This window comes from Coregonus clupeaformis, chromosome 23, assembly GCF_020615455.1.
Source record: "Coregonus clupeaformis isolate EN_2021a chromosome 23, ASM2061545v1, whole genome shotgun sequence".
Classification (NCBI taxonomy): Eukaryota; Metazoa; Chordata; class Actinopteri; order Salmoniformes; family Salmonidae; genus Coregonus; species Coregonus clupeaformis.
Window position 1 is genome coordinate 59,435,386 of NC_059214.1, and position 26,279 is coordinate 59,461,664.

A 26,279-nucleotide genomic window follows, 5' to 3' on the forward strand; every position below is an offset into this window, starting at 1 on the left:
AAAATAAATGCACTGTTGGTTAAGGGCTGTAAGTAAGCATTTCACTGTAATGTCTGCACCTGTTGTATTCGGCGCATGTGACCAATAAAATTTGATTTGATTTGATTTGAGTACTTCGTGGATGTTGGTGCGGAGCGACCTGGCACACGCTGAAGCATTCCCGTTCTCCTAGCAGCAGCATATTATGCTGGCAGCACGTGCGCGGATTTCTTTCTTCAAACTAAGAGTCCCCCTGCAAAGACATGGTACACTTTGGGAATATAGATTTTTTTTTAGCTCTCTAGTGCAGTGTTTCCCAACCCCGGTCCTCGAGTACCACCAACAGTACACATTTTCATTGTAGCCCTGGACAAACACTACTCATTCAGCTCTTTGAGGGTTTGATGATTAGTTGACAAGTTGAATCAGGTGTGCTTGTCCAAGGTTAAAATAAACATTTGTACTGTAGGGGGGTACCCGAGGACCATGGTTGGGAAACCATGCTCTAGTGCTACAACTGTTTTTCACAGCATTGCAACCACCTTTGAACAAATTAATTGATAATTTTATGTATTATTTATACCAGCATTTATTTTCTAAGTTTACACAGATACTGGTATGTTGAAAGGTATTGTATAGGCTATATTTACATATATATATATATATTTTATTTTTATTTTATTTCGGATGTTGCACACCCTTCGCTGAATGCGTTGTGCAACATCCTAAATTGTCCGGTAGTGGAAAAGTGTATTTTATTAAGACGGCACACATTTCCCCAGAGTTTTTTTTCGGCGGCCCACCATTAAAGCTAGTTAAGGAGGACAATTATGCTTTTGCAGCCTGAATGGAGGATGCTTTAAGTACGAGCCGGTCCACGTGTGACACAAGAATATTACCCGCTGGGCACATCAATCCTAGACGATAGTGCAGATCTAGCGGCCACCATCGGCTGCCTAGGCTAGTTACACAGCCTGAAACTAAGCACTACAAAAACTTGGAAAGTTACCTTACAAGCCATAATGTTGAGTAAAATTAAATTTCAACTTACTCTACCCGTTGTCTGTGCGGTTGGTCCTTCTGCTGGTGGAAATGTGAGACAAAATATCTGCAGGAAAGTAGCTATTATTTACGATGACTTTTTAGAGCGCCGGTACTGCTATTGACATTTTTTATCACCTGGCACATGCGTAAAAAACAAACACCTGCAAGTCCACGGTTAGTATGCATACATCGCGTACATGTACTGTACTTCTGTCTTGTGCACGTGCCTTAGGTGATGAGCTAACAAATCGTGATAAATCGCCACACACAGAGACCCACGTTTTGAAGTCTGTTTAATAATATTTTCCTGTGGATATACATTTCCACCAGCAGAAGGACCAACTGTCCAGACGACCGGCAGAGTAAATTGAAATTTAATTTGATTTAACTACTGGCTTCCAGCAGACTGTAAAATGTTTTGCATCCCAATTTCCAGCAACACTAGTGTGTCAATACAGCGTTGCTAAAAGCAGCTGTTTGCCCTTGAGAAAGTCAGGGGTCCAACTGCTACAGCTACATTTACATTTACGTCATTTAGCAGACGCTCTTATCCAGAGCGATTTACAAATTGACACAACAACATCATGGTTGTCCATAGGCTAGCGTGCAATGAATGAATAAATCATTGACTATGGTAAAATTACAATACAATAGAAGTACTAGCTATCTATAATGTTACATCATGTTTATACAGCAAATCTGTCTGCAAAATAAAAACATTCAATTTCTCATTCTTTTCCCCTTCCAGACCAAAGCCTTAGAGCACCACCAGCACCCCCTACAGGCTTCCTAACTCAGCACTCACTGTCCCTGCTGTCACCATGTTATTCCGTGGAGTCACAGCTCACTGCATCAGCAAGACCAACACCTTGTACCTGAACGAGACGGCATCACCTTCACCTGGGCCTCCCCATGGCCCTCCGTCTGCCCTGAACGATGCAGCAGGTACCCCACCAGCCCTTACCCCAGGCCCAACCAAGCCCCTGCTGCTAATGATTCCCTGGTTGGGGTCGCGACCCCAGGCTGTGGCCAAGTACTGTGAGATCTATTTCCGTAAAGGCCTCGACGTGTTCATAGTGGCGAGCGAGGTGCGGAATGGGTTAAAGTTTAAAGAGGAAACGTCATACTCTCTCTGCTCTCCTTTCTGTCTAAAACACCTCAGATCCCCCCTCCTCTGCTCAGTTACTGTGGCCGTGCTGGGGTCTAGACTATGGAGCAAGGGTACTAGATGTCCTGCAGAGTGACCGCTTTGTGTCACGCCCCCTGCTCGTGCACACCTTTTCCATAGGAGGGACACCTTTACCCAGCTACTTGTGCACGTGTCCCACGACTCACAGAAGTACCACGGCTAAACTAAGAGGATCAGAGGCCACATCTATGACAGCCTAGTGCTGGGCTCACTGGAGAGAAATTAGTTTATTATGACATAGAAACACTACTATGATAGGTATGATTTTATATGTTGAAAATAATCTATGCAATCTTTATGAATTTTTATTAAAATAAATAACGTTTTGTCAAGACATACTGCAACTTTTCAATGCAATGTTTTCCAACAGAGGTGCTGTTTTACTGTAACTGGATTAAAACATGAATTGAGATGAATTTGTCAATGTTCCCATGAGTTGATTTTCAAATATTTACACTGGCAAGGATGCAGAGTCTAACATTTTCTATGTACAAGATCTTTACACGATTTGGTTCCAGATTTGGTTTCACAGTTGTGAAGAGGGCACGACAAAGCCTATTCCCCCTCGGGAGACAGAAAATATTTGGCATGGGTCCTCAGATACTCAAGAGGTTCTACAGCTGCACCATCGAGAGCATCCTGACTGGTTGCATCACTGCCTGGTATGGCAACTGCTCGGCCTCCGACCACAAGGCACTATAGAGGGGCCAGGCTTCCTGCCATCCAGGACCTCTATACCAGGCGGTGTCAGAGGAAGGCCCTAAAAATTGCCAAAGACTCCAGCCACCCTAGTCATAGACTGTTCTCTCTGCTACCGCACGGCAAGCGGTACCGGAGCACCAAGTCTAGGTCCAAAAGGCTTCTTAACAGATTCTACCCCCAAGCCATAAGACTCCTGAACAGCTAATGAAATGGCTACCCGGACTATTTGCATTGTCCCCCACCCCCCACCCCTCTTTTACGCTGCTACTACTCACTGTTTATTATCTATGCAAAGTCACTTTTACCTCTACCCACATGTACATATTACCTCAATTACCTTGACTAACCTGTGACTCTGTACCGGTACCCCCTGTATATAGCCATGCTACTGTTATTTTTACTGCTGCTCTTTAATTATTTGTTATTTTTCTATTTATCTTAGAACTGCATTGGGCTTGTAAGTAAGCATTTCACTGTAAGGTCTAAACCAGTTGTATTTGGCGCATGTGACAAATACAATTTAATTTGATTTAGCCAATTTTATCCATTTGTTTTAGCCAAACCTTTGCAAGTCATTATCCGCCAGTACCACCGTGACCACTTGTGTTAGCTATTGTCATGCGTTCTATTTTTGGAGATCATGGTTAAAAGAACAGAAATGTTAGACTTTGTGTGACTCTGGTTTGTGGAAACATGCGTGTTTGTTTAGAGAGATGGCGCAAAAGACTGCACACACAGCTAGTAGCTTTGCATGATACATGCACGGTGGCAGGAATGCACTGACTAGTTAGTTTGCTCACTACTATAACGGAGAAGAAGAGTTGCCGGAAATCACGGATTACAACTTCCTTTCTATTCCAAAATGGCTGCCCCGTTGAGAAAACGTGTGTTTACCATTTGAAAATACTTGCGTTTACCATGCTTTCATACAGTTTTCCTATTCTTTTGATAAAATTATCAATATATTGGAAGTAAACATTATTCGTTTGGATAGTTTAGAATTAGCTGGGGAGACTATACATTTGGAAGTGTCGGAAAGAAAGTAGCTAGCTAGTTTGTTAGCTTGCCAGTGCAGTGTGCTCCATTGGTTGACTGGCTAACAAAAAGCAACAGTGATCAGAAGAAACGTAAGGTCTTAGTACAGAATAAGCCATGTCAGCCCTTACAATATTCGTCCGGAGTTTGCCAGCAGATGCATCTAACGACCGCCTGGAGGAGATATTCTCTGAAATTGGACCTGTGAAGCACTGCTTTGTTGTCAAGGAAAAAGGTGAGACGGCTACTAGCTAAAGTTAGCTAACCTTATGACATTTGTCATCTTTGTAAAATGGTGCTAATGATCTCAACGTCAGAGTGTCATGAAACTACAAGAAGGCAGACCCTGTCATGCTTTGTAATAATATTAAACAATATGTATGAAACGTGAAAAGTTAAACCACAGTCTGGCATGTGGTCCCTTCAGGTGCAGAGAAATGTCGGGGGTTTGGGTATGTCACCTACTCCATGGAGGAGGATGCACAGCGCGCTGTGAGAGAGGTGAAAGACTACGATGGACAGAAGATCAACGTGTCTGTGGCCAAGAAGAAACTAAACGACAAGAAAAGGGGAACAACAGGTATGGAAAACTTATGTGGATGCTTAGTTTGTTATTTAGCTACCTACGTAATTCAGGTCTACCTTACATTTGTGATGGTGAAAGTAGAGGATCAAACATTTATTGTGGTCTTGTCTTCTACACAGCCACAGCACCAAAAGAACCAGTACCACAAAAAGAACAGAAATCTGAAGGAGGCTTAAAGAAAAACCGAAGGAAAGCCAGACTGATCATCAGGAATCTCAGTTTCAAGGTATGAAACACATAAACACTCACACAGATAAACAATCTTTCTCTTTGTGCTCCGCTTTATTGTCTGCAGTTAAGAAAATATGTAAGATGTTTTATTGTCACATACACCCCGGATGTGTTGTTTTACAGGGTCAGCCATAGTAGTACGGCACCCCTGGAACAAATTAGGGTTAAGTGCCTTGCTCAAGGGCACATCGACATTGTCGGTTCAGGTATTCGAACCAGCAACTTTTTTGGTTACTGACCCAACGCTCTAACCACTAGGCTACCTGCCGCCGAGTTAGTTGTGAATGTTTATGTCTTATGTTCCCACAGTGCTCGAATGATGATCTGAAGCAGACCTTTGCCAAGTTTGGGACAGTTCTGGAGGCCAACATCCCGCTCAAACCAGGTACAGACTTCACTTTGAGGCCCTCTGTAGCTCAGTCGGTAGTGCATGGCTCTTGTAATGCCAGGGTTCGATTCCCAGGGCCACCTATATATAAAAAATGTATGCACGCATCGCTGTAAGTCGCTTTGGATAAAATCGTCTGCTAAATGGCATACATTCCATTACTTTGAGCAAATCACCACCCAACCACACTAAGCACTGTTGAGCCTTGGTGAATTTTGTTGCGCTAAGACAACTTTAATGTCAATAACATGTTTTCTATCTGGTGGTTGACCATTCCTCACTGTTAATCTTCAGATGGGAAGATGCGGGGCTTTGCGTTTGTCCAGTTTAAGAACGTCTTGGAGGCAGGAAAGGCCTTGAACGCCATAAACCTGAAGGAGATCAAAGGTGAGACACCTTAACCTGCTGTGTGTGTTTGTATGTGTGAGAGAGACGGACACATTTTTCTGCCCTGTGAATATCTCGCATAAAGATGGGGAGCATCTCAACAGTCTATTGTGGTTTCCTCTACTCTGATCAAGTCATTATATCCTCGATCCTTTACAGGAAGGCAGGTAGCTGTGGATTGGGCTGTGGCTAAAGACAAGTTTGTCGCTACTCAGCCAGGAGCTAAGAAAGAGGAAAAGGTCACAGCAGAGAAACCGGCACCTGAAAGTGACTCTGAAGAGGAGGAGAAGGAAGAAGATGATGATGAAGAGGAGGAGGAGGAGGAGGAGAAGAAGAAACCAGTAGCACATTCAAAGAACAAGTATGAGCTTTTGCAGTCTTTTAATCTCTACTTCTGCATGTCCTCAGTTTATTGAACTAAAGTGAATGATGGGCTGTAAATATTTAGACCAGGGGTGTTAAACTTATTCCAAGGAGGGCCTAGTGTCTGCAGGTTTTTGGTTTTTCCTTTCAATTAAGCCCTAGACAAACAGCTGTGGGGAGTTCCTTACTAATTAGTTACCTTATTTCATCAATCAAGTACAAGGGAGGAGCGAAAACCCGCAGCCACTCGGCCCTCCGTGTAATGAGTTGGACACCTGTGTTTTAGACCTAGGCTACATTTATCATGTCTGAATTGGTCTTCTTTGGCCTGACTTTGTCCTTTGGTTCTGAGGACTGGAGTACTGCAGCCAGGTTCTTGTTCAACTGTTGTGTTTAACAGTCCTCTCTACAGAGTCAGCTCTAAGCCAGCTAAGCAGCCAGACAGCCCATCAGAGGACGAGAGTGAAGAGGAGGATGGAGAGGAGGATCAGGAGTCAGATGGCAATGATAAAAGTGACCTTGGGTCTGATGAAGACGATGATGATGATGATGATGATGAGGATTCTGGTATGAAACGGTTGTCTTTTCTTGTGATGTAATTAGTGTGTATGCTCCACCTTGCCCTCTGTTTGAACCCCTCTGACTACTCTCTCTCTGTCCCTCTGTCTCTGGCCTTTTCTCTCTGTCTCTCTCTCTCTCTCTCTCTCTCTCTCTCTCTCTCTCTCTCTCTCTCTCTCTCTCTCTGACACTCTAGATTGTGGAGCCAAGAGGAAGCCCCTCCCGTCAGACATCAATGAGGGCAAAACCATCTTCATCAGGAACCTGTCGTTTGATACGGAGGAGGAGGGCTTGGAGGAGGTGTTACTGCAGTATGGAGAACTGAAGTACATCAAGATCTGCCTACACCCAGACACTGAACACTCTAAAGGTATAGTCCTGGCTCCAACACAACATCATTCTCTCTCTGTCTCAGTCTTCTCTTAAACTTAACCAATGCGATGAAGTGATTCCAGTCAGAAGATAGTCTACATGTTAATATTGAATCATGACTGAATTGGTTGGTAATGGTTGTTGACTATGTTGTTGTGTTTGGTCAGGTATTGCATTTGCTCAGTTCAAGTCTAAAGAAGCAGCAGAGAAATGCATTGCTGCTGCAGAGGATGAGTCAGAGGTGAGACGGAATAGAATGTTAAAGTACTAATGTATTCTCTACGTACATCTCTTCTGAGCCCAGAGAGCTCTGAATTGATGTTATGTATGTTTGGGGGTAACATGTTTGTGTGTGTCTGTCTCAGAGCGGGGGTATCCGTGTGGATGGTAGGAAGCTTAACATTGTAACGGCGGTGAGCAGAGAGGATGCCGTCAAACTGAAGGACAAGAAGGTCAAAACTCATACAGGGACCAGGAACCTCTACCTGGCTAGAGAGGGATGTAAGTTACTTCTCCTCTCCTCCCTTTTCCTCTCCTCTCCTCGCCTCCCTTTTCCTCTCCCCACCCCTCCATCTCATCGCTCGCTCTCTCTCTCTCAGTGATACGGGCAGGAACTAAGGCAGCTGAGAGTGTTCCAGCAGCAGACATGGCCAAGAGGACCAGAGTGAGTACTTCCTGTTTTTCAACCAATCAAAGCATCAGGGCTTTGTCTTACAACCAATCACAACACATTGTGTTGGTAACTGAGGGCTTGTATCCTCAGTGTATGTTTGTTTGAGGAAGGCCAGAGTGTGTGTGCATTTGTTGTTAACTCCTTTCTCCTTCTGTGTTAGTTTGAGGACCTGAAGCGGACCAAGCTACGGGACATGAATGTGTTTGTGTCTAAGACCCGTTTGTGTGTCCACAACCTGCCCAAGTTTGTAGATGTCAAACAACTACGACAACTCTGCCTGAAAGCTGCAGGGGGTGGCAAGGTGGCCCGCATTACTGAGGTAAGACCCTACTACCACATTTCCATAGCTGTTTCCATCTGAGTAAAATCTATGTCCATCTCTCCGGGTGATCTCTTAGTGACCACCAGGTAGAACTATTGTCCTATAAAGTTGTCCATGTTGAATGACCTTTCATTTGTCTCTCTTTACAATCTCTCTCCCTCTCTCTGCTTTCTTTGTTTACCATTTGCCTCTCTTCCCCCTTTCTTTTCCTCACTATCTCTATCTGTATGCCACCCCCTCTCTCTCTCTCTCTCCAGTGCAGGGTGATGTATGATAAGAAGCCGGAGCGGGGTCAGGTGTTAGGCCGGTCGCTAGGTTACGGCTTTGTTCAGTTCCAAGATCATGAACACGCTCTGAAGACACTACGATACCTCAACAACAACCCTGACATCTACGGAAACACCAAGGTGTGTGTGTGGCACTGTGTCATTGTTGATCTGTCCAGAGCTCGTCCTTAACCTTGTCCTGGACAGAATGCAGCTGTGTTTGAGAGTGTAAATCCCAGGTTATGTTTCAGGATGTTGTCTTTGCCTCTCAATAGCTGATGTCAGTAACTGCAGTAATTTATATCTGAACAACATTGGATCTGGACTCCAACATTGTAGTAATCAATATCGATTGTTCCTGAGGAATGTAAGGAGAATGCTGAATTACACGTACTCATGTTTGGTTTGGCAACCTACAGCATCTGATCAATATTGACTGTTTTCTTGCTAAATGATGAGAATTCATAGGTTGTTATGGATGTTTTTTTCTTGTGTGTGTCTGTCTACAGAGGCCCATCGCTGAGTTCTCTCTTGAAGATGGAAAGAAGCTGAAGATGAAAGAAATGCGACAACAACAAGTCAAGGTGTGTCTCTCTTCTGTGTGTGTTGGTGTGTGATGATTAAAATAAAGAGTAACAATTTTCTGTCTCTGTGGTTCCCAGGAGCGTTTCAAGGGGCGGGGCCCTCAGGGAGGAGGGAAGCTGCAGCCGCAGTCTGGAGGCAAGACTGGACCTCAGAGGGGTGTGTCTAAACCCCAGAGTGCCATGGTAACGAAGGAGGGGCCAGCGAAGACCCAGACACAGTCGTTACCATCCGGCCAGGGCAGAAAGGATGGAGGTATTTCTGCCCTAACCCTGAATATAAAACCAATAGCTCATCAATTCTGGCGGAAGTGCTATTTTCCCTCCTTTTTCTATGTCTTCTTTTTGCTTTAGCTTTTTTGTTGTCTCTGACATTTCTCTCCCTTTTTCTTTCTCTCTTGTCTAGTTCCTCCCTCGCAGCCACAGGACCAGAAGCAGGTCCGGCAGTACGCAGGCTTCCAGACCACTCCAGTTCTAGAACACGTAGAACTGGAGGATGGAAAGAAAAGACGGAAGGTTCTAGCCCTGCCCTCCCACCGTGGCCCAAAGATCAGGTAACATACACACACAAATACTTTACCTATCACAATGTAACCCAAACTACATGGTATAATTTTCGTTGTGCAGGGCGCGTGATAAGGGGAAGCAGCAGCAGCAGCCTGCCCAGCTTAAGAAGCCCAAGAACCGGCCCAGCAGGAGAGAACTACAGGGAGGAACGTCACTGGAGAACCCTACACAGCCCAGAACACAGGTACACTCGCGCACACACACACAAACATATTACCCATGTCTGCATGTCGTGGCCCCAAGATCAGGTAATACGTTGAACTGTCTTCAATTGTTTTCCAGAGTGCTAAAGGGGCCAAGAAGCGGTTTAGGAGCCAAGAGGACGACCGCTTTGACAACCTGGTTGAACAGTACAAGAGGAAACTGATGGGCGGCAAAAAGACCGCAACCATCAAGAAGAACAAGTGGTTCAACAGTTAGGGGTGTGTGAGAGAGAGAGAGAGCGAGGCAATTTTTTGGTATAACCCAATAACCTTTTCCTTATGTTGGTTTCTACATCATTCACATGTTGAAACAAGGATATGATGGTTGAAATGTTGGAATAATATTCACCAATGAACTGTGTAGAATGAAGTAGAGTCGTATGTCTGTGTCCTCATGTTATAGGCAACGTGTGGTGTGCCATCACAGTGGTAAAGGAAAGCTTAAGAGGTGGAATATCAGAGTAGTGTCACTTCCTGAATTGACCCCGACTCTGACAGACTGCATCAGAGGTTGAAAGCACATGTTAAACATGAATGTGTGGGTTTGTTTTCTACGTCCAACGTGTGTTCTTCAGAACAGATGCTGATGTTTTACTCTGTACTGTGCTTTATGTTCATGTTAACAATTGGTGAATAATAATGTAAAGAATATTAGAGCTTTCAGAAATGTAAATGAGTGACATTTTTATTAAAGAATTTACAAAGACAGACAGTTTAATCTGTGTTTCTTATGTTAACTGGTCATCTGTGATTCAAGAAAATCAATACATTTTGTGAACACCCACATAGACCCACACAATGTTGATATGTGTACAAAACCCTTTACACTTTAATCATGGAACCCTCTCTCTGGCTGGGACAGAGACATCAACTTTGACCTTTACTGCTGAGGTAGGCTACCATACCCTGTCTCAGCCTGGCTCCATTGTCCAGTGGCAAAGGCCACTTCACACCTCTGTGTTAGGGACCAGGTTGCCAGGGAACTTCATCTGACTGGGACCAGCCAATCACAGGCCATAGCTGGTGGGGTTACAGTCCCTCACTTCTATCTGAACCCTTTAGTTGCATTCTGGAGTCCAGCTTGAGAACACCTCTGTAAACTCCTGGGCTCCACACCAACTCACCAGCTGGACCTCTCCATGTGGACAATCCTCCATGCTGGACATACTGTGTCCGGACAGGGCTTGACACCATGGGCCAAAAAGGTGACTGGAAATTGTGTTGTAAGATGCAAGGAACCACTTCACAAAATAACATTCATTATTATCACTGGTATTGACAATAGAAGGCTGCTGCTCTGATCCCATGTATTATACAGTATCTCCATCCATTGTGGCCTTGAGCAAGGCACTTAACCCCCCCAACAAAGTAAAATACTGCACTGATAGGCTAATGTATAAAACACATGGTCCGTCTACATTTACATTTACGTCATTTAGCAGACGCTCTTATCCAGAGCGACTTACAAATAGGTGCATTCACCTTATAGCCAGTGGGATAACCACTTTACAATGTTTTTTTTTTGGGGGGTAGAAGGATTACTTTATCCTATCCCAGGTATTCCTTAAAGAGGTGGGGTTTCAAATGTCTCCGGAAGGTGGTGAGTGACTCCGCTGTCCTGGCGTCGTGAGGGAGCTTGTTCCACCATTGGGGTGCCAGAGCAGCGAACAGTCTTGACTGGGCTGAGCGGGAACTATGCTTCCGCAGAGATAGGGGAGCCAGCAGGCCAGAGGTGGATGAACGCAGTGCCCTCGTTTGGGTGTAGGGACTGATCAGAGCCTGAAGGTACGGAGGTGCCGTTCCCCTCACAGCTCCGTAGGCAAGCACCATGGTCTTGTAGCAGATGCGAGCTTCAACTGGAAGCCAGTGGAGTGTGCGGAGGAGCGGGGTGACGTGAGAGAACTTGGGAAGGTTGAACACCAGACGGGCTGCGGCATTCTGGATGAGTTGTAGGGGTTTCATGGCACAGGCAGGGAGCCCAGCCAACAGCGAGTTGCAGTAATCCAGACGGGAGATGACAAGTGCCTGGATTAGGACCTGTGCCGCTTCCTGTGTAAGGCAGGGTCGTACTCTCCGAATGTTGTAGAGCATGAACCTACAGGATCGGGTCACCGCCTTGATGTTAGCGGAGAACGACAGGGTGTTGTCCAGGGTCACGCCAAGGCTCTTCGCACTCTGGGAGGAGGACACAACGGAGTTGTCAACCGTGATGGCGAGATCATGGAACGGGCAGTCCTTCCCGGGAGGAAGAGCAGCTCCGTCTTGCCGAGGTTCAGCTTGAGGTGGTGATCCGTCATCCATACTGATATGTCTGCCAGACATGCAGAGATGCGATTCGCCACCTGGTTATCAGAAGGGGGAAAGGAGAAGATTAGTTGTGTGTCGTCAGCGTAGCAATGATAGGAGAGGCCATGTGAGGATATGACAGAGCCAAGTGACTTGGTGTATAGCGAGAATAGGAGAGGGCCTAGAACTGAGCCCTGGGGGACACCAGTGTTGAGAGCACGTGGTGCGGAGACAGCTTCTCGCCACGCCACTTGGTAGGAGCGACCGGTCAGGTAGGACGCAATCCAAGAGTGAGCCGCGCCGGAGATGCCCAGCTCGGAGAGGGTGGAGAGGAGGATCTGATGGTTCACAGTATCAAAGGCAGCAGACAGGTCTAGAAGGACAAGAGCAGAGGAGAGAGAGTTAGCTTTAGCAGTGCGGAGAGCCTCTGTGACACAGAGAAGAGCAGTCTCAGTTGAATGACCAGTCTTGAAACCTGACTGGTTGGGATCAAGAAGGTCGTTCTGTGAGAGATAGCAAGAGAGTTGGCTAAAAAAGGCACGCTCAATAGTTTTGGAGAGAAAAGAAAGAAGGGATACTGGTCTGTAGTTGTTGACATCAGAGGGATCGAGTGTTGGTTTTTTGAGAAGGGGTGCAACTCTCGCTCTCTTGAAGACGGAAGGGACATAGCCAGCGGTCAAGGATGAGTTGATCAACGAGGTGAGGTAAGGGAGAAGGTCACCGGAGATAGTCTGGAGAAGAGAGGAGGGGATAGGGTCAAGCGGGCAGGTTGTTGGGCGGCCTGCCGTCACAAGTCGCAAGATTTTATCTGGAGAGAGAGGGGAGAAAGAAGTCAAAGCATAGGGTAGGGCAGTGTGAGCAGGACCAGCAGTGTCATTTGACTTAACAAACGAGGATCAGATGTCGTCAACCTTCTTTTCAAAATGGTTGACGAAGTCATCCACAGAGAGGGAGGAGGGGGGGGGGTTCAGCAGGGAGGAGAATGTGGCAAAGAGCTTCCTAGGGTTAGAGGCGGATGCTTGGAATTTAGAGTGGTAGAAAGTGGCCTTAGCAGCAGAAACAGATGAAGAAAATGTAGAGAGGAGGGAGTGAAAAGATGCCAGGTCTGCAGGGAGTCTAGTTTTCTTCCATTTCCGCTCAGCTGCCCGGAGCTCTGTTCTGTGAGCTCGCAATGAGTCATCAAGCCACGGAGCTGGAGGGGAGGACCGAGCCGGCCGGGAGGATAGGGGACATAGAGAGTCAAAGGATGCAGAAAGGGAGGAGAGGAGGGTTGAGGAGGCAGAATCAGGAGATTGGAGGGAGAAGGATTGAGCAGAGGGAAGAGATGATAGGATGGAAGAGGAGAGAGTAGCGGGAGAGAGAGAGCGAAGGTTGCGACGGCGCATTACCATCTGTGTAGGGGCAGAGTGAGTAGTGTTGGAGGAGAGGGAGAGAGAAAAGGATACAAAGTAGTGGTCGGAGACTTGGAGGAGTTGCAGTGAGATTAGTAGAAGAACAGCATCTAGTAAAGATGAGGTCAAGCGTATTGCCTGCCTTGTGAGTAGGGGGGACGGTGAGAGGGTGAGGTCAAAAGAGGAGAGGAGTGGAAAGAAGGAGGCAGAGAGAAATGAGTCAAATGTAGACGTAGGGAGGTTGAAATCCCCCAGAACTGTGAGGGGTGAGCCATCCTCAGGAAAGGAACTTATCAAGGCGTCAAGCTCATTGATGAACTCTCCAAGGGAACCTGGAGGGCGATAGATGACAAGGATATTAAGCTTAAATGGGCTAGTGACTGTGACAGCATGGAATTCAAATGAGGAGACAGACAGATGGGTCAGGGGAAAAATTGAGAATGTCCACTTGGGAGAGATGAGGATTCCTGTGCCACCACCCCGCTGACCAGATGCTCTCGGGGTATGCGAGAACACATGGTCAGACGAGGAGAGAGCAGCAGGAGTAGCAGTGTTTTCAGTGGTAATCCATGTTTCCGTCTACCCTCCATCAGCAGAGCTAATGGGTATGCAGGCTTTTGAGCCAACCTTGCTCAAACACCAGAATCAGCTTATCAAGGTTCTCTTGTGCAGCTGATTTTTTACAATGTGGTGTGTTCGAGCAGGGCTGGAACAAAAGCCTGCACACCCAGTAGCTCTCCTGGAGGATGGTTGGCCTCCCTGCAACATTACAATTACAACCAAATACTTTGAATGTCTTTATAAAATAATTCCCTCATTCAATGAACCAGGGATCAAATGGTTAAGGTGGGCGATGTAGCCAACTAAGATGTTTATCTATTTGTAAGGTTAAAATATTCAGTGTTCAGGGTAGATCTTGACAGCATAGGAGTTACTTATTATCAGTATTGAATAGAGGAGAATCCCAGCCAATTTTGAATGCTTGAGAGACTGTTTACAACCGGAGTATGCAGCATTGGTTTCATCAACTGTGCACCCGTATCAACTGCGTGTCGGCCATTTGCAGTTATACAGAAGTTATTTAGGACATCTGACATGCAGCCAGGTCACCCGTGATACAAGTCAATATTCGACGTCCATCTATGTCTGAGGATGTCGGGAGGTGAAGTGGAAACCGGCCACTAGGGGCAACAGTGAATGCGTTACCTTCAAGTAGGTTTCGGTTTTGTTAGGGCGTTGTGGACGGGGATGGTGGATGGGCATTTGCCTCTGACTGCATGTTTCGAATCCAGCGATAGAAAGTTGTTTTTGCGATTTTTGTTTTAAGCCTATACCAAACCTTACCTTAACCGTTCAGAGTTAATGCCTAACATTAAGATTTCAGAGTTAATGACTAAACTTAACCTTAACAATGTGGCGTTAATGCCTACACTTAACCTTAAACAATTCTACATTTGACGTTTGCAACAATAGTTAACTAGGGAGATAACCAGCCAAACTAGACAATATGTTTTGAATTGGCTATCTAATTAGTCTGGAATATTCAATAAACTCCCTGGTTTTCCTGAAATCCTGGTTGGAGGATCCTGGATCAGGAGGGAATGAGCGGGAAAGCCTCAAAGCAGGATTTCTGGAAAACCAGGGAATTTATTTATAGTTTCATGGCATTTTGCTACCCTAACCCGGTGTGTAGGTGTTGGTGTGTTGTTCAATCAAATGGTAATCTATGATCAAGGTAATATTGCGTAACTCTAACATGTTTTTAGAGTTTCTGGAAATGTTGGATTGTAGAAACACCGTCACACACCCACATATTGTTTATAGACTATTTGTAATGTTTGCTGTAGGTCTTGACCCTGTTCCTCTCACCCACTCCCTGGCCTAGTCAATATGTGTATCAAATGATTCATTTGATGACAAAAGACTGATAAAGACAGAATAATTGAAAAGGAAACAATTTTATATCATCCAACATTAAATGGGTACATAAAATGGTACTCCAATGTACAAAAATATAGTACAGTATAAATATGGATATATAACATAAATGCTAATACTGTCAAGAAGAGAAGCAGTTGGGATGTGTTCAGTGAGGTGTCATCTTCAGAACGTTGCCGATAGAAATGTAATAGAGCTGAAATGACTCCTCTAAGAGACAGACAATCATATCTGTTCTATACAATGCATTTCTATATGAATGCACTGTAACGTTGTACCCTCCTGAACAGGCCTCTGCTGTAGAGGAATGTACATCTTGCCCCCCTCTCTCTCCCTCACCTTCACTCTCTGTCACTGCTCTAACATCAAAACATCTGGTTTCATGGCAAGGGGCTGTCTTGGCTTTCAGGAAACCCTCTCTGTGAGCATGACATCACTACACATCAGTCATTTCATTTCAGTCATTTAGCAGACGCTCTTATCCAGAGCGACTTACAGGAGCAATTAGGGTTAAGTGCCTTGCTCAAGGGCACATCGACAGATTTTTCACCTAGTCGGCTTGGTGATTAGAACCAGCGACCTTTCGGTTACTGGCACAACGCTCTTAACCACTAAGCTACCTGCCGCCCCAGTCCTCTCTGGAGCAAGCAGCATTATCAGCATGTGTGTGTGTATGCACGTGTGTATACATTCTGCATTAGTCAGCTGATTCAGTGCTTAGGAAACACTTTCCCCTGCATCACTGACTGACAGGGGTACAACTAATGCAAAAAAAATAAAGCTGCTTCTTTTCCTCTTCCTCATTGAAATAAATACCTCAAGCTAGAATCCTTGTCTGAAAAAAATACAATATAAATGTCTTATTAACTTAGTGACTGATGGTGACTGTGACTGTCCAGTCTTGCTTCAAATCATTCTAGGTTTTCAGCAGATCACGAGTTGATCACAGTTCAGTTACTCAATGAAAGTCATTGTCAGTAAACAGTTGTTCAGCATGGCACCAACTGATCTGAGTTCAGTCACTCAGTGATGATCAATGTCAGTAACAGCTGATCAGCAGTACCGGAGCTGATCCAGGTTCAGCAGTAGCCGATCGAGGTAGCCCTTGAGTCTGTTTAGTGCCACTGGACTCACACTCAGACCAAACTTCCTGATACTGTCCTTCAGAGCCTCCTCCAACCCACCCTCTCCTGTCTGTTTCTGCTGGCGACCTGGGCAGCGCGACATCATCCAGTTCTCCAACTGACCCCTCGTAGTGGAGCTGTCTTCTACCAGCTGTTTGAGGTCCGCCATATCTAGGGAGATCAGCAGGTCCTGCTAGGGAGCTGGAGGGAGGGAGGGAAGGAGAGAAAGATGTGATTAAAATAAGATTTATGAGGACTATACATGGTTTCACAAGTCAAATGTATCAACAAGCCAAAGACTTCATTAGTCAGTACACTAATGATTGATTGACTGACTGACTAATTGATAGATGGATTGATTACCTTTTTGATTTCCATCTGTGTCCTGTACACCATGGTCTGAGCAAGGAATTTGACCTTGGTTCTCACTACATCTAACGACAGTGAAGCTCCCGCCCCCACGCTGAACAGTGCCAGTAGAGAGGACACCAGGAGGTCCATGGAACAATCCATATCTGTAGTCTGGATGAACGGGTGTACATGCGTGAACGTGTGTACGCGTCTCAATGTGCGTGTGTCTTGAACCTGGTGCTTAATCTGTGTGTGTATAAAGAATAGAACAGATATTCCTGTAGGAGGGCAGAGATACATCCTATAAGTTCAGGTTGTTCTGTTATGGTCTGTTATAGAACACAGACACTTATGCACTTCAATAATGTTCATATTCATTTGATCATTTTTTAAAGTCTAAACTTCAATGGCATTTTTTGGTTGGAGATAAATATCTGTTTTAGACCAATCAATATTGGGCAGATGGTTGGCGGTGAAATCCCTACCAAGAGAGAACAGCCTGCCCTCTGATAAAAAGGTTACAGATAAGATTTACCGTACTACACCCATCCTACAGAAAACAGCCAGAACCCAGTCTATCAAGTCTACCTGATCTACTTGGCTGGCTGAATATTCCACATGCTTCCTTTCAAACGTTCTTTCTAAAGTTTAAAGTAAAATGTTTAGTGTAAAACGTTTATTTAAAATAAATGGCACCTCACTTCATGAAAGACAATCAAACCAAACCATGCATTACGGACAAGATAAACTTTCACTATATCACCTGTTCAAATCTGTACATATTATTTCAGTAGCACATACTAACACAGAGAGAGAGCGAGAGAGAGAGATGAGAAAGGATGATAGACAGAGAAAGAGTAATAGTGATAAAGCAAATGATAGAGGTAGAGATGGCAAGAGTGATAGAGAAAGTGCAGAGGCGAGTGAGGTGAGGGAATCTTACCTCTGGGGGTCTGTGTGTGTGTCACTCCCAGGCTCCATCAGGGCTTCTCTTATAGCTGAGGGCAGTTGACTCATCTCTTACTCACCCTCACCTCTCCCCCATCCTCCCCCTTACTCACCTCTCCTCCCCCTATACACAAGAGTCCCCTGGTAGTCTGGGTAGCAGGACAGGAGACAGCAGGTTCCCTGACCCTGTAGCTCATATACTGTAGGTGCTTATCTGTGTGTGTGTGTGTGTGTGTGTGTGTGTGTGTGTGTGTGTGTGTGTGTGTGTGTGACTACAGTACGTACCCAAGTGTATGTCACCATTAGGCTGATCCTTATTGATGCATGTGTCTCATTGACTGGTATGGGAGAGACTGTTAATGTCATTACAGTGTAAATGGCTACTGCAACACCCAGAACATGGGGAGAGAAGGGAGCAGATCAGTGTCTGATGACTGGAGGGAGTAGGCATCACAGTGGTCAGCAGTACATCAGTGTGTCTGATTACAGCACTGCCAGAGGGACACTGTCATGGTGCCAGAACTCTGGTCACACAGCTCTGGCAGTCCTAGTGACACTAATACAGCCTTACTGGTCACAGCCTTACTGGTCACAGCCCTACTGGTCACAGCCCTACTGGTCACAGCCCTACTGGTCACAGCTCTACCGATCCAGTGTGAGGAAACAGTTTAGAATCCCAGTCTGAGAATGTGGAGTGATCACTCTGATATCATTTCACCAGAGATGCCAAAACATACTCACAAACACATGCACACACGCAAGCACAATCAAACATACACTTCTCCACGCCCAAACAACGGCATTACCACCCTCTAATTTCACTACAGTTGTTATGGCTATATACGTTTTGTAACACTCTTATGAGAGTTCTATTTTTGATGTTCAGAGGCAATTTTTTGGTTTGTGTTTGGAACACAGGAAGTGAAAAAAAAGAGAGAGAAAAAGAGAGTTGAGAGAGCGAGCGATATAGAGAGAACAAGAGAGAGAGGGAGAGAGATTGAGAGAGAGTAAAAGAGAGTTGAGAGAGGAACATTTCCATGTAAAAGGACCCCATGTGCACCAACTTGTGAAGTTCATAGGAGCATGTCAAATTGGGTGTCAAATGAAACCTGAGTCTTTATATTTAAATGTAGGCATAAATACATTTAAAACCATTTGTCATCCTAAAAACAAGAATAAGCAGGAATAAGCAAAGAATTTGATTTATTGTCAAACAGATGGAAAAAAAGGGGTCTTAGAAAACAACTACCAGAAAAAGTCTTAAAAGGTATTACAAATACATCAAAACACAATAATGTTGAAGTAAAGACCCCTGTCAACTAATAGCAACACTTATATTTAGTTTAGGATACTTTTTTCTGCCTTCTGTAATTCTAAGAAACATTGCCTTGTGCCTTGAAATTCCATTACCAAAACATTCTTCTTTTTTTTCTTCTAATATTTTCAAATTTCTCTCCCTGATGAGGAGGGAGAGAAAGGAGGATAATAAAAGTTCACAGAAGTAACACAGTAGTAACAAGTAAAAGTAGACCTAACAATTAGTTAATGTTTTTACTGATATCAATTTGGTTTATGAATTATTAAAGAAAAACTTCACTGCTAGACACTATTTGGAGTGTTTTTCCATTCTCCCTACATAATGAGGTGTTTCTGTCACGATCGTCTTGAAAAGAAGCGGGCCAAGGCGCAGCGTGAGATGCGTACATATTTATTTTTTAGTACACCACAGCGAACAAAACAACAAACGATACGTGAAGTCCTACGGTACAAACACAAATCAAAAGGAACAAGATCCCACAAACACTGTGGGAAAACAGACTGTTTAAATATGGTTCCCAATCAGAGACAACCAAAAACAGCTGACACTCGTTGCCTCTGATTGAGAACCACTCTGGCCAACATAGAAACACAATAACTAGAACTACACCCTAGAAACACAAAACTAGAACAACACAAAGAACACTCACACCCTGGCTCAACATACAAGCGTCCCCAGAGCCAGGGCGTGACAGTTTCAGACATAATTGTGCACCATACCGGTGCAACATTTCTGAATTTTAACACTGGGAGAGTTCAACCAATGACGTCATTGGTTGATTGAGTGTACTGTCTGATCTAGAAATGAATGGAGTCATGTAGCAATTATTGTGGCCTTTGTGTTTCGCCGATTGCACGATCACGCTAGCAGTGAGTAGATATGGTTGTCCTTGTTCAATAGAGAAATTGGACTTGTCTCAACAAAGTTCCTAGCTGCCACGACGTTACAGGATATCTAGGTTGACTCATTTTCTCTGGCTTTATGAAGACTACAACCCGATGGGAGACCTACTTCCTTGTTCAATTGTGTTCCCACCCTCGAAGGTGAGCTTTTCAAAACGGGGCGGTACTAGTTTCTTTCTACAGGTTTCACGGGAGCTATGTTACTGTGCACTGTCTATTCGAGATTGCTAAATAATTACAATGGCTGCTTCTGATGATTCCGCTTTCCAAGAAGAGCTGGACGTCAAAACATTTTTCAATGTTCTTTTACATACGGACATACAGCCCTATTAATTTGAGCCAGAATACACTGAATAGGAGTTGAGACAGCGAGAACAAGAATTGCAAGACCAGCAAACAGCGGCTGCTGCAGCCGCCACTGCTGCTCCTGATCCTGGAGAGCCACGGTCAGACTCCGACTGGTGGTGCCTATGCGGGTGCTGTCCAGCCATGCTGACAGAAGAGGAATGTCTGGGCTGCAACGAATTCGATCGTGGGCAGTTCTTACTGGAGAGGGTCACTGCAGACCCCATGGATTGTGTGTGTATGACAGACCATCGAGGGGTGCTGGAGACATTCTTCAGAACCTCCAAGATCAACTGATGGCGGCAGCCTAGACCAGTTGTACCAGGAGGGAAAATTAGTAAGTTGTTTTGCTGTCGGTAGCTAGCTAGCAATATAAGCTCTCTTTTAACACGAGGCAGTGTTGTTCAGTACAGTATAATTTTGTGGCCCCACTGTGGAAAGGGGAGATTCTCACGAACACAATGTTGTTCTCTGTTTTGCTACAACCCCCACAATTGTCACGGGACTCATCTGAAGGTAACCGTTACCAGAAAAGGGGTTTAATATATATAATATTTCCTGAGCTGTCTTATACAGTATCTCCTAGATATAGGACGAACACTTTCTTATTATTTATTTTTTTGACTGTCTTTTTGCCATTTATTAATGTGTTATTCAATGCGTTTCTCAGGTCTATACTAGTAAAGGCCAAATGTAATATTTTATTAAATCATTTTTTGATAAAACATTTTTATAGCTAAAGGGGTCTTAAAATTCCAAATCAAATAGCTAAATGATCCATAGTATGACCATCTTAAAACAATTCCATATGTCAGCTTAGAACCATGTTGACTGAATGTTCCAGGCAGGGTCCTGAATGTTGTTCAGCTGGTGAAACTCTTCTTGTGTTGGGCAATGGCAGCTGGTTAGCAGGCTTTAGCGCTGTGGCGATGTTAGAAGGGATGTTGGGTTTGGGGAGCAAGCTTCTCCCTGAAGTAGTGGACAAACCTTTCCCACCCACTGCTTTGACCTCTTGCAGAAGATTTGTTTGTACCGCTTTGGGGTATACTTCAGGAGAGCACTGTGGAATGCCTCCAGATGGCCTGTGTGTTTACAAAGACAAAACAGAGTAGACTAATTATTTTGGCTTTTCTGATTGAAAATATTAAAACATGATGCTGTTATTGATGACTACTAACCTGTAGAGGTATTCATACACAACTGAGTCCATGGACAGTCACTTCTTCTTGCCACGGTCATAATCGGACAGGTCAGGGTGTTGACAGTGGACTTCCCCCTCAACTCTGTCCAGCTGTGTACATCACAGATGTGCTCCTTCAAAGACAGACAACATATATTTGCTTTTAGATATCTTGAGAACAGGACATGCACCAGTACAATTACTAGGTGTCTCCTGGACCAGTGCATATGGATCAGAGTTAGGGGTGAGAATGACGGCACATTACAGTGAACAAGATAAATACGTCACAGAGTTTGCGTTTTTCTCCATTTCATTTACCTCAGGGTCTCCATTAAACTTTGCTGCACAACAAAACGTGGTTCGTGAGGGAGTGTATCCAGGGACACAAGGCCTCATTCCCTCGCTTCTTGGCCTTCAGCAGAAGTTTCTTTTGGAGACCTGTTTGAAAAACAAATTGACTGACCATTCAAACGTTTTTATACAACACATTGATCTGCCCTTTTTGAAACTATGACAGAAAGCGATGTGTGTAATTTCTGATATCATATAAATAGTCTTGTAAGGTTGGGTTCTGCAGTGCTAACCTTTCACTGTATGCCACACATCGAGCTCATGTTGGATGTCAGAGAAGAGCTCCCTCATCATCTTGCGAATAGAGGGGGAATGGTCACTTGTGACCACATCCACTTGGAGATCCATGTTGTCCAACAGCTCTGTCAGGGCCCACTTGAAGCCAATTACCTCTATCGCAACAGAGCTGGGTGCCTCTGTGACCTGTAATGGGCAAAAGTAAAACAGAATTACAGCCAGCCACCAGGTGTGATAACGCAACATGCCATTGACCATCATACTGTAAACTGTATTAATTGTACTGTACCTGTATCAGTTCGCTGTGCACAATCTCGTTGGTGTCATTGGTCATCAGGGTATAGGTGGTGTATTTAGCACTTTAGAGACAGAGTACAGAATAGTGCTTATTGATCCCAACTTGGGATTTTTTAAAATCACTTATCATCACCATAACAATTATAAAGACCTGTATCACTGAAAACACATGATAGAAAACACATACTAACACACATAAGTAGGCACTGCACGTTAAATAGCAATAAAAGATAGAGACCTGTAGCCTGGACTGTCGCTGCGTGCATCCCCAGACAGCTTTGTTCCAACACCATTTTCCTCCTGATCCAGGAACAGTCTTGCCAAAATAGCATTCCTTCGTTAAACAGGTAGGTATTCTGAATCTGATAGATGGTGGTGCTGCCAAACAACTTCAGGTTCATGGTCTGAGTCCAGTCCTGCAGCTCGGTGTAAGTGCCTCCTGAAAACAGCACAGACACAGCCGTGAGAAGCTGAACATCTGCCATTTCCCGAATGTCAGGACTGGAGGTCCATCTTCCTGTGTGTCCACCATTACAGTTCCACTTCACTTTCATCATGTCCCCAACATATGAAATGTCTGTAGAGACGATTGGCTGTCAGAACTTAGTGAGCTCCATGATCTTGGACTCATAGACTATATACTTTGGCTCTTGCCGGTCCCGTGCAGTCTTTTCCTCTTCCGAGTCAGATGAGCTTGAGCTTGTTCCCAGGCTGAAAGCTTTCATCCAATGGGTCTACGGGATCTGTACTACTAAAGTTGGTATTTAGGTCATCATCCGCAGCTGCAGGATTTGTCTGTAGGACACACGGTAGTCAGTGATTAGCCAACATTTTAGTACTTTGTCCCAATCAATACACACTCAAACAAGGTACTATATCCACCCATCCCCCTCATGTCAATAGATCATGCATACTAATCTTCACACACAAAACCCGCCCCCAACATACATCAGTCAGTCACCCACACCATCCCCTCCTAACTAAAATCTCTACTTTTCTCTAATGTAGACTTCAAGCTTTGCATAAACAATCAACTAAGCCTCCATAATACAGAGAAAAGTACAGTAGAAGTTGTAGCCTACTTATAAACACACCTACTATGACAATAAGAGACAGACCATGTTTATGCCTAGCTCCAGTATATTTATATGCTCATCATGGAGTCATGGAATGATTTAGCAAAGGTGACTTACACTAGTTCCTGGTGCTGAGCTTGATGTTTATGCCGCTGCAGATCGGACTCTGTAAATAGAACACATAGGCCAGTCATGTTAGCCTTTGCGGTAGCTAGCTAATGTTTAGATACACTACATGACCTAAAGTATGTGGACACCTGCTCGTCGAACATCTCATTCCAAATTCATGGGCATTAAAATGGAGTTGGTCCCCCCTTTGCTGCTATAACAGCCTCTACTCTTCTGGGAAGGCTTTCCACTAGATGTTGGAACATTGCTGCGGGGACTTGCTTCCATTCAGCCACAAGAGCATTAGTAAGGTCGGGAACTGATGTTGGGCGATTAGGCCTGGCTCGCAATCGGCGTTCCAATTCAACCCAAAGGTGTTCGATAGGGTTCAAATCAAATCAAATCAAATGTTATTTGCCACATGCGCCGAATACAACAGGTGTAGACATTACAGTGAAATGCTTACTTACAGCCCTTAACCAACAATGCATTTTTTCCTTAAAAAAAAAGTTAAATAAAACAACAAAAAAGTGTTGAGAAAAAAAGAGCAGAAGTAAAATAAAATAACAGTAGGGAGGCTATATACAGGAGGGTACCGGTGCAGAGTCAATGTGCGGGGGCACCGGCTAGTTGAGGTAGTTGAGGTAATATGTACATGTGGGTAGAGTTAAAGTGACTATGCATAAATCATTAACAGAGTAGCAGCAGCGTAAAAAGATGGGGTGGGGGTGCAAATAGTCCGGGTAGCCATGATTAGCTCTTCAGGAGTCTTATGGCTTGGGGGTAGAAGCTGTTGAGAAGCCTTTTGGACCTAGACTTGGCACTCTGGTACCGCTTGCCGTGCGGTAGCAGAGAGAACAGTCTATGACTAGGGTGGCTGGAGTCTTTGACAATTTTGAGGGTCTTCCTCTGACACCGCCTGGTATAGAGGTCCTGGATGGCAGGAAGCTTGGCCCCAGTGATGTACTGGGCAGTACGCACTACCCTCTGTAGTGCCTTGCGGTCGGAGGCCGAGCAGTTGCCATACCAGGCGGTGATGCAACCAGTCAAGAAGCTCTCGATGGTGCAGCTGTATAACTTTTTGAGGATCTGAGGACCCATGCCAAATCTTTTCAGTCTCCTGAGGGGGAATAGGCTTTGTCTTGCCCTCTTCATGACTGTCTTGGTGTGTTTGGACCATGATAAATTGTTGGTGATGTGGACACCAAGGAACTTGAAGCTCTCAACCTGTTCCACTACAGCCCCGTCGATGAGAATGGGGGCATGCTCAGTCCTCTTTTTTTGCTTGTAGTCCACAATCATCTCCTTTGTCTTGGTCACGTTGAGGGAGAGGTTGTTATCCTGGCACCACACGGCCATGTCTCTGACCTCCTCCCTATAGGCTGTCTCATCGTTGTCGGTGATCAGGCCTACCACTGTTGTGTCGTCGGCAAACTCAATGATGGTGTTGGAGTCGTGCCTGGCCATGCAGTCATGGGTGAACAGGGAGTACAGGAGGGGACTGAGCACGCACCCCTGAGGGGCCCCCGTGTTGAGGATCAGCGTGGCAGATGTGTTGTTACCTACCCTTACCACCTGGGGGCGGCCCGTCAGGAAGTCCAGGATCCAGTTACAGAGGGAGGTGTTTAGTCCCAGGATCCTTAGCTTAGTGATGAGCTTTGAGGGCACTATGGTGTTGAACGCTGAGCTGTAGTCAATGAATAGCATTCTCACGTAGGTGTTCCTCTTGTCCAGGTGGGAAAGGGCAGTGTGGAGTGCAATAGAGATTGCATCATCTGTGGATCTGTTGGGGCGGTATGCAAATTGGAGTGGGTCTAGAGTTTCTGGGATAATGGTGTTGATGTGAGCCATGAGCAGCCTTTCAAAGCACTTCATGGCTACAGACGTCAGTGCTACGGGTCGGTAGTCATTTAGGCAGGTTATCTTAGTGTCCTTGGGCATGGGGACTATGGTGGTCTGCTTGAAACATGTTGGTATTACAGACTCAGTCAGGGACATGTTGAAAATGTCGGTGAAGACACTTGCCAGTTGATCAGCACATGCTCAGGAGTACACGTCCTGGTAATCCGTCTGTGAATGTTGACCTGCTTAAAAGTCTTACTCACATCGGCTACGGAGAGCGTGATCACATAGTCATCTGGAACAGATGGTGCTCTCATGCATGCTTCAGTGTTGCTTGCCTCGAAGCGAGCATAGAAGTGGTTTAGCTCGTCTGGTAGGCTTGTGTCACTGGGCAGCTCGCGGCTGTGCTCCCCTTTGTAGTCTGTAATAGTTTTCAAGCCCTGCCACATCCGACGAGCGTCAGAGCCGGTGTAGTACGATTCAATCTTAGTCCTGTATTGACTCTTTGCCTGTTTGATGGTTCGTCGGAGGGCATAGCGGGATTTCTTATAAGCGTCCGGGTTAGAGTCCCGCTCCTTGAAAGCGGCAGCTCTACCATTTAGCTCTGTGTGGATGTTGCCTGTAATCCATGGCTTCTGGTTGGGGTATGTACGTACGGTCACTGTGGGGACGACGTCATCAATGCACTTATTGATGAAGCCAGTGACTGATGTGGTGTACTCCTCAATGCTATCTGAAGAATCCCGGAACATGTTCCAGTCTGTGCTAGCAAAACAGTCCTGTAGCTTAGCATCTGCGTCATCTGACCACTTCTTTATTAACCGAGTCACTGGTGCTACCTGTTTTAGTTTTTTGCGTATAAGCAGGAATCAGGAGGATAGAGTTATGGTCAGATTTGCCAAATGGAGGGCGAGGGAGAGCTTTGTATGCGTTTCTGTGTGTGGAGTAAAGGTGGTCTTGTCACGATCATTTACGGACGAGATGGACCAAGGCGCAGCGTGATATGCATTCATGTTTATTGATGACTAAACACATGACAAAACAACAACCGAAACGTGAAGTCCAAGGTAGCACACAAACATACCTCACACGGAACAAGATCCCACAACTAACAGGTGTCAAAAGGCTGCCTAAGTATT

General features: G+C 45.1%; 1 protein-coding gene and 2 long non-coding RNA genes across 5 annotated transcripts; 2 read left to right on the forward strand and 1 right to left on the reverse strand.

Moving 5' to 3' along the window:
* Positions 1 to 477: 477 nt before the first annotated feature.
* On the forward strand, positions 478 to 2,628 carry LOC121577256. The gene is made up of 2 exons (XR_006002590.1): positions 478 to 607; positions 1,772 to 2,628. It is a non-coding gene; the product is annotated as an uncharacterized LOC121577256 (long non-coding RNA).
* Positions 2,629 to 3,754: 1,126 nt separating this feature from the next.
* rbm28 (RNA binding motif protein 28) lies at positions 3,755 to 10,154 on the forward strand. Of its 2 annotated transcripts, none has more exons than XM_041889815.1 (18): positions 3,755 to 4,184; positions 4,377 to 4,529; positions 4,655 to 4,761; positions 5,076 to 5,151; positions 5,449 to 5,541; positions 5,701 to 5,902; positions 6,305 to 6,471; positions 6,659 to 6,832; positions 7,002 to 7,075; positions 7,200 to 7,335; positions 7,434 to 7,498; positions 7,668 to 7,826; positions 8,087 to 8,236; positions 8,605 to 8,679; positions 8,758 to 8,932; positions 9,083 to 9,230; positions 9,304 to 9,427; positions 9,526 to 10,154. In XM_041889815.1, exons 1-18 carry the CDS (start codon positions 4,067 to 4,069, stop codon positions 9,661 to 9,663), a joined length of 2,334 nt encoding a protein of 777 aa, XP_041745749.1. In that variant the 5' UTR covers positions 3,755 to 4,066; the 3' UTR covers positions 9,664 to 10,154. The 2 variants fall into 2 exon arrangements, with proteins under 2 accessions (XP_041745749.1, XP_041745750.1); XM_041889816.1 differs by having other exon boundaries at positions 6,317 to 6,471.
* Positions 10,155 to 20,796: 10,642 nt separating this feature from the next.
* LOC121576576 lies at positions 20,797 to 22,890 on the reverse strand. 2 transcript variants are annotated; one of them, XR_006002500.2, is made up of 6 exons: positions 22,353 to 22,890; positions 22,107 to 22,176; positions 21,814 to 22,003; positions 21,548 to 21,667; positions 21,228 to 21,363; positions 20,797 to 21,131 (listed from the first exon to the last, which is right to left on the reverse strand). It is a non-coding gene; the product is annotated as an uncharacterized LOC121576576 (long non-coding RNA). The 2 variants fall into 2 exon arrangements; XR_006002499.2 differs by having other exon boundaries at positions 22,107 to 22,890.
* Positions 22,891 to 26,279: the final 3,389 nt, after the last annotated feature.

Coding starts and splice junctions, on each gene's coding strand:
- rbm28 (XM_041889815.1), top strand. CDS start 4,067: ATGTCAGCCCTTACAATATTCGTCCGGAGTTTGCCAGCAGATGCATCT. Junction 4,185..4,376: donor CTTTGTTGTCAAGGAAAAAG/GTGAGACGGCTA, acceptor TGGTCCCTTCAG/GTGCAGAGAAATGTCGGGGG. Junction 8,933..9,082: donor CCAGGGCAGAAAGGATGGAG/GTATTTCTGCCC, acceptor TCTCTTGTCTAG/TTCCTCCCTCGCAGCCACAG.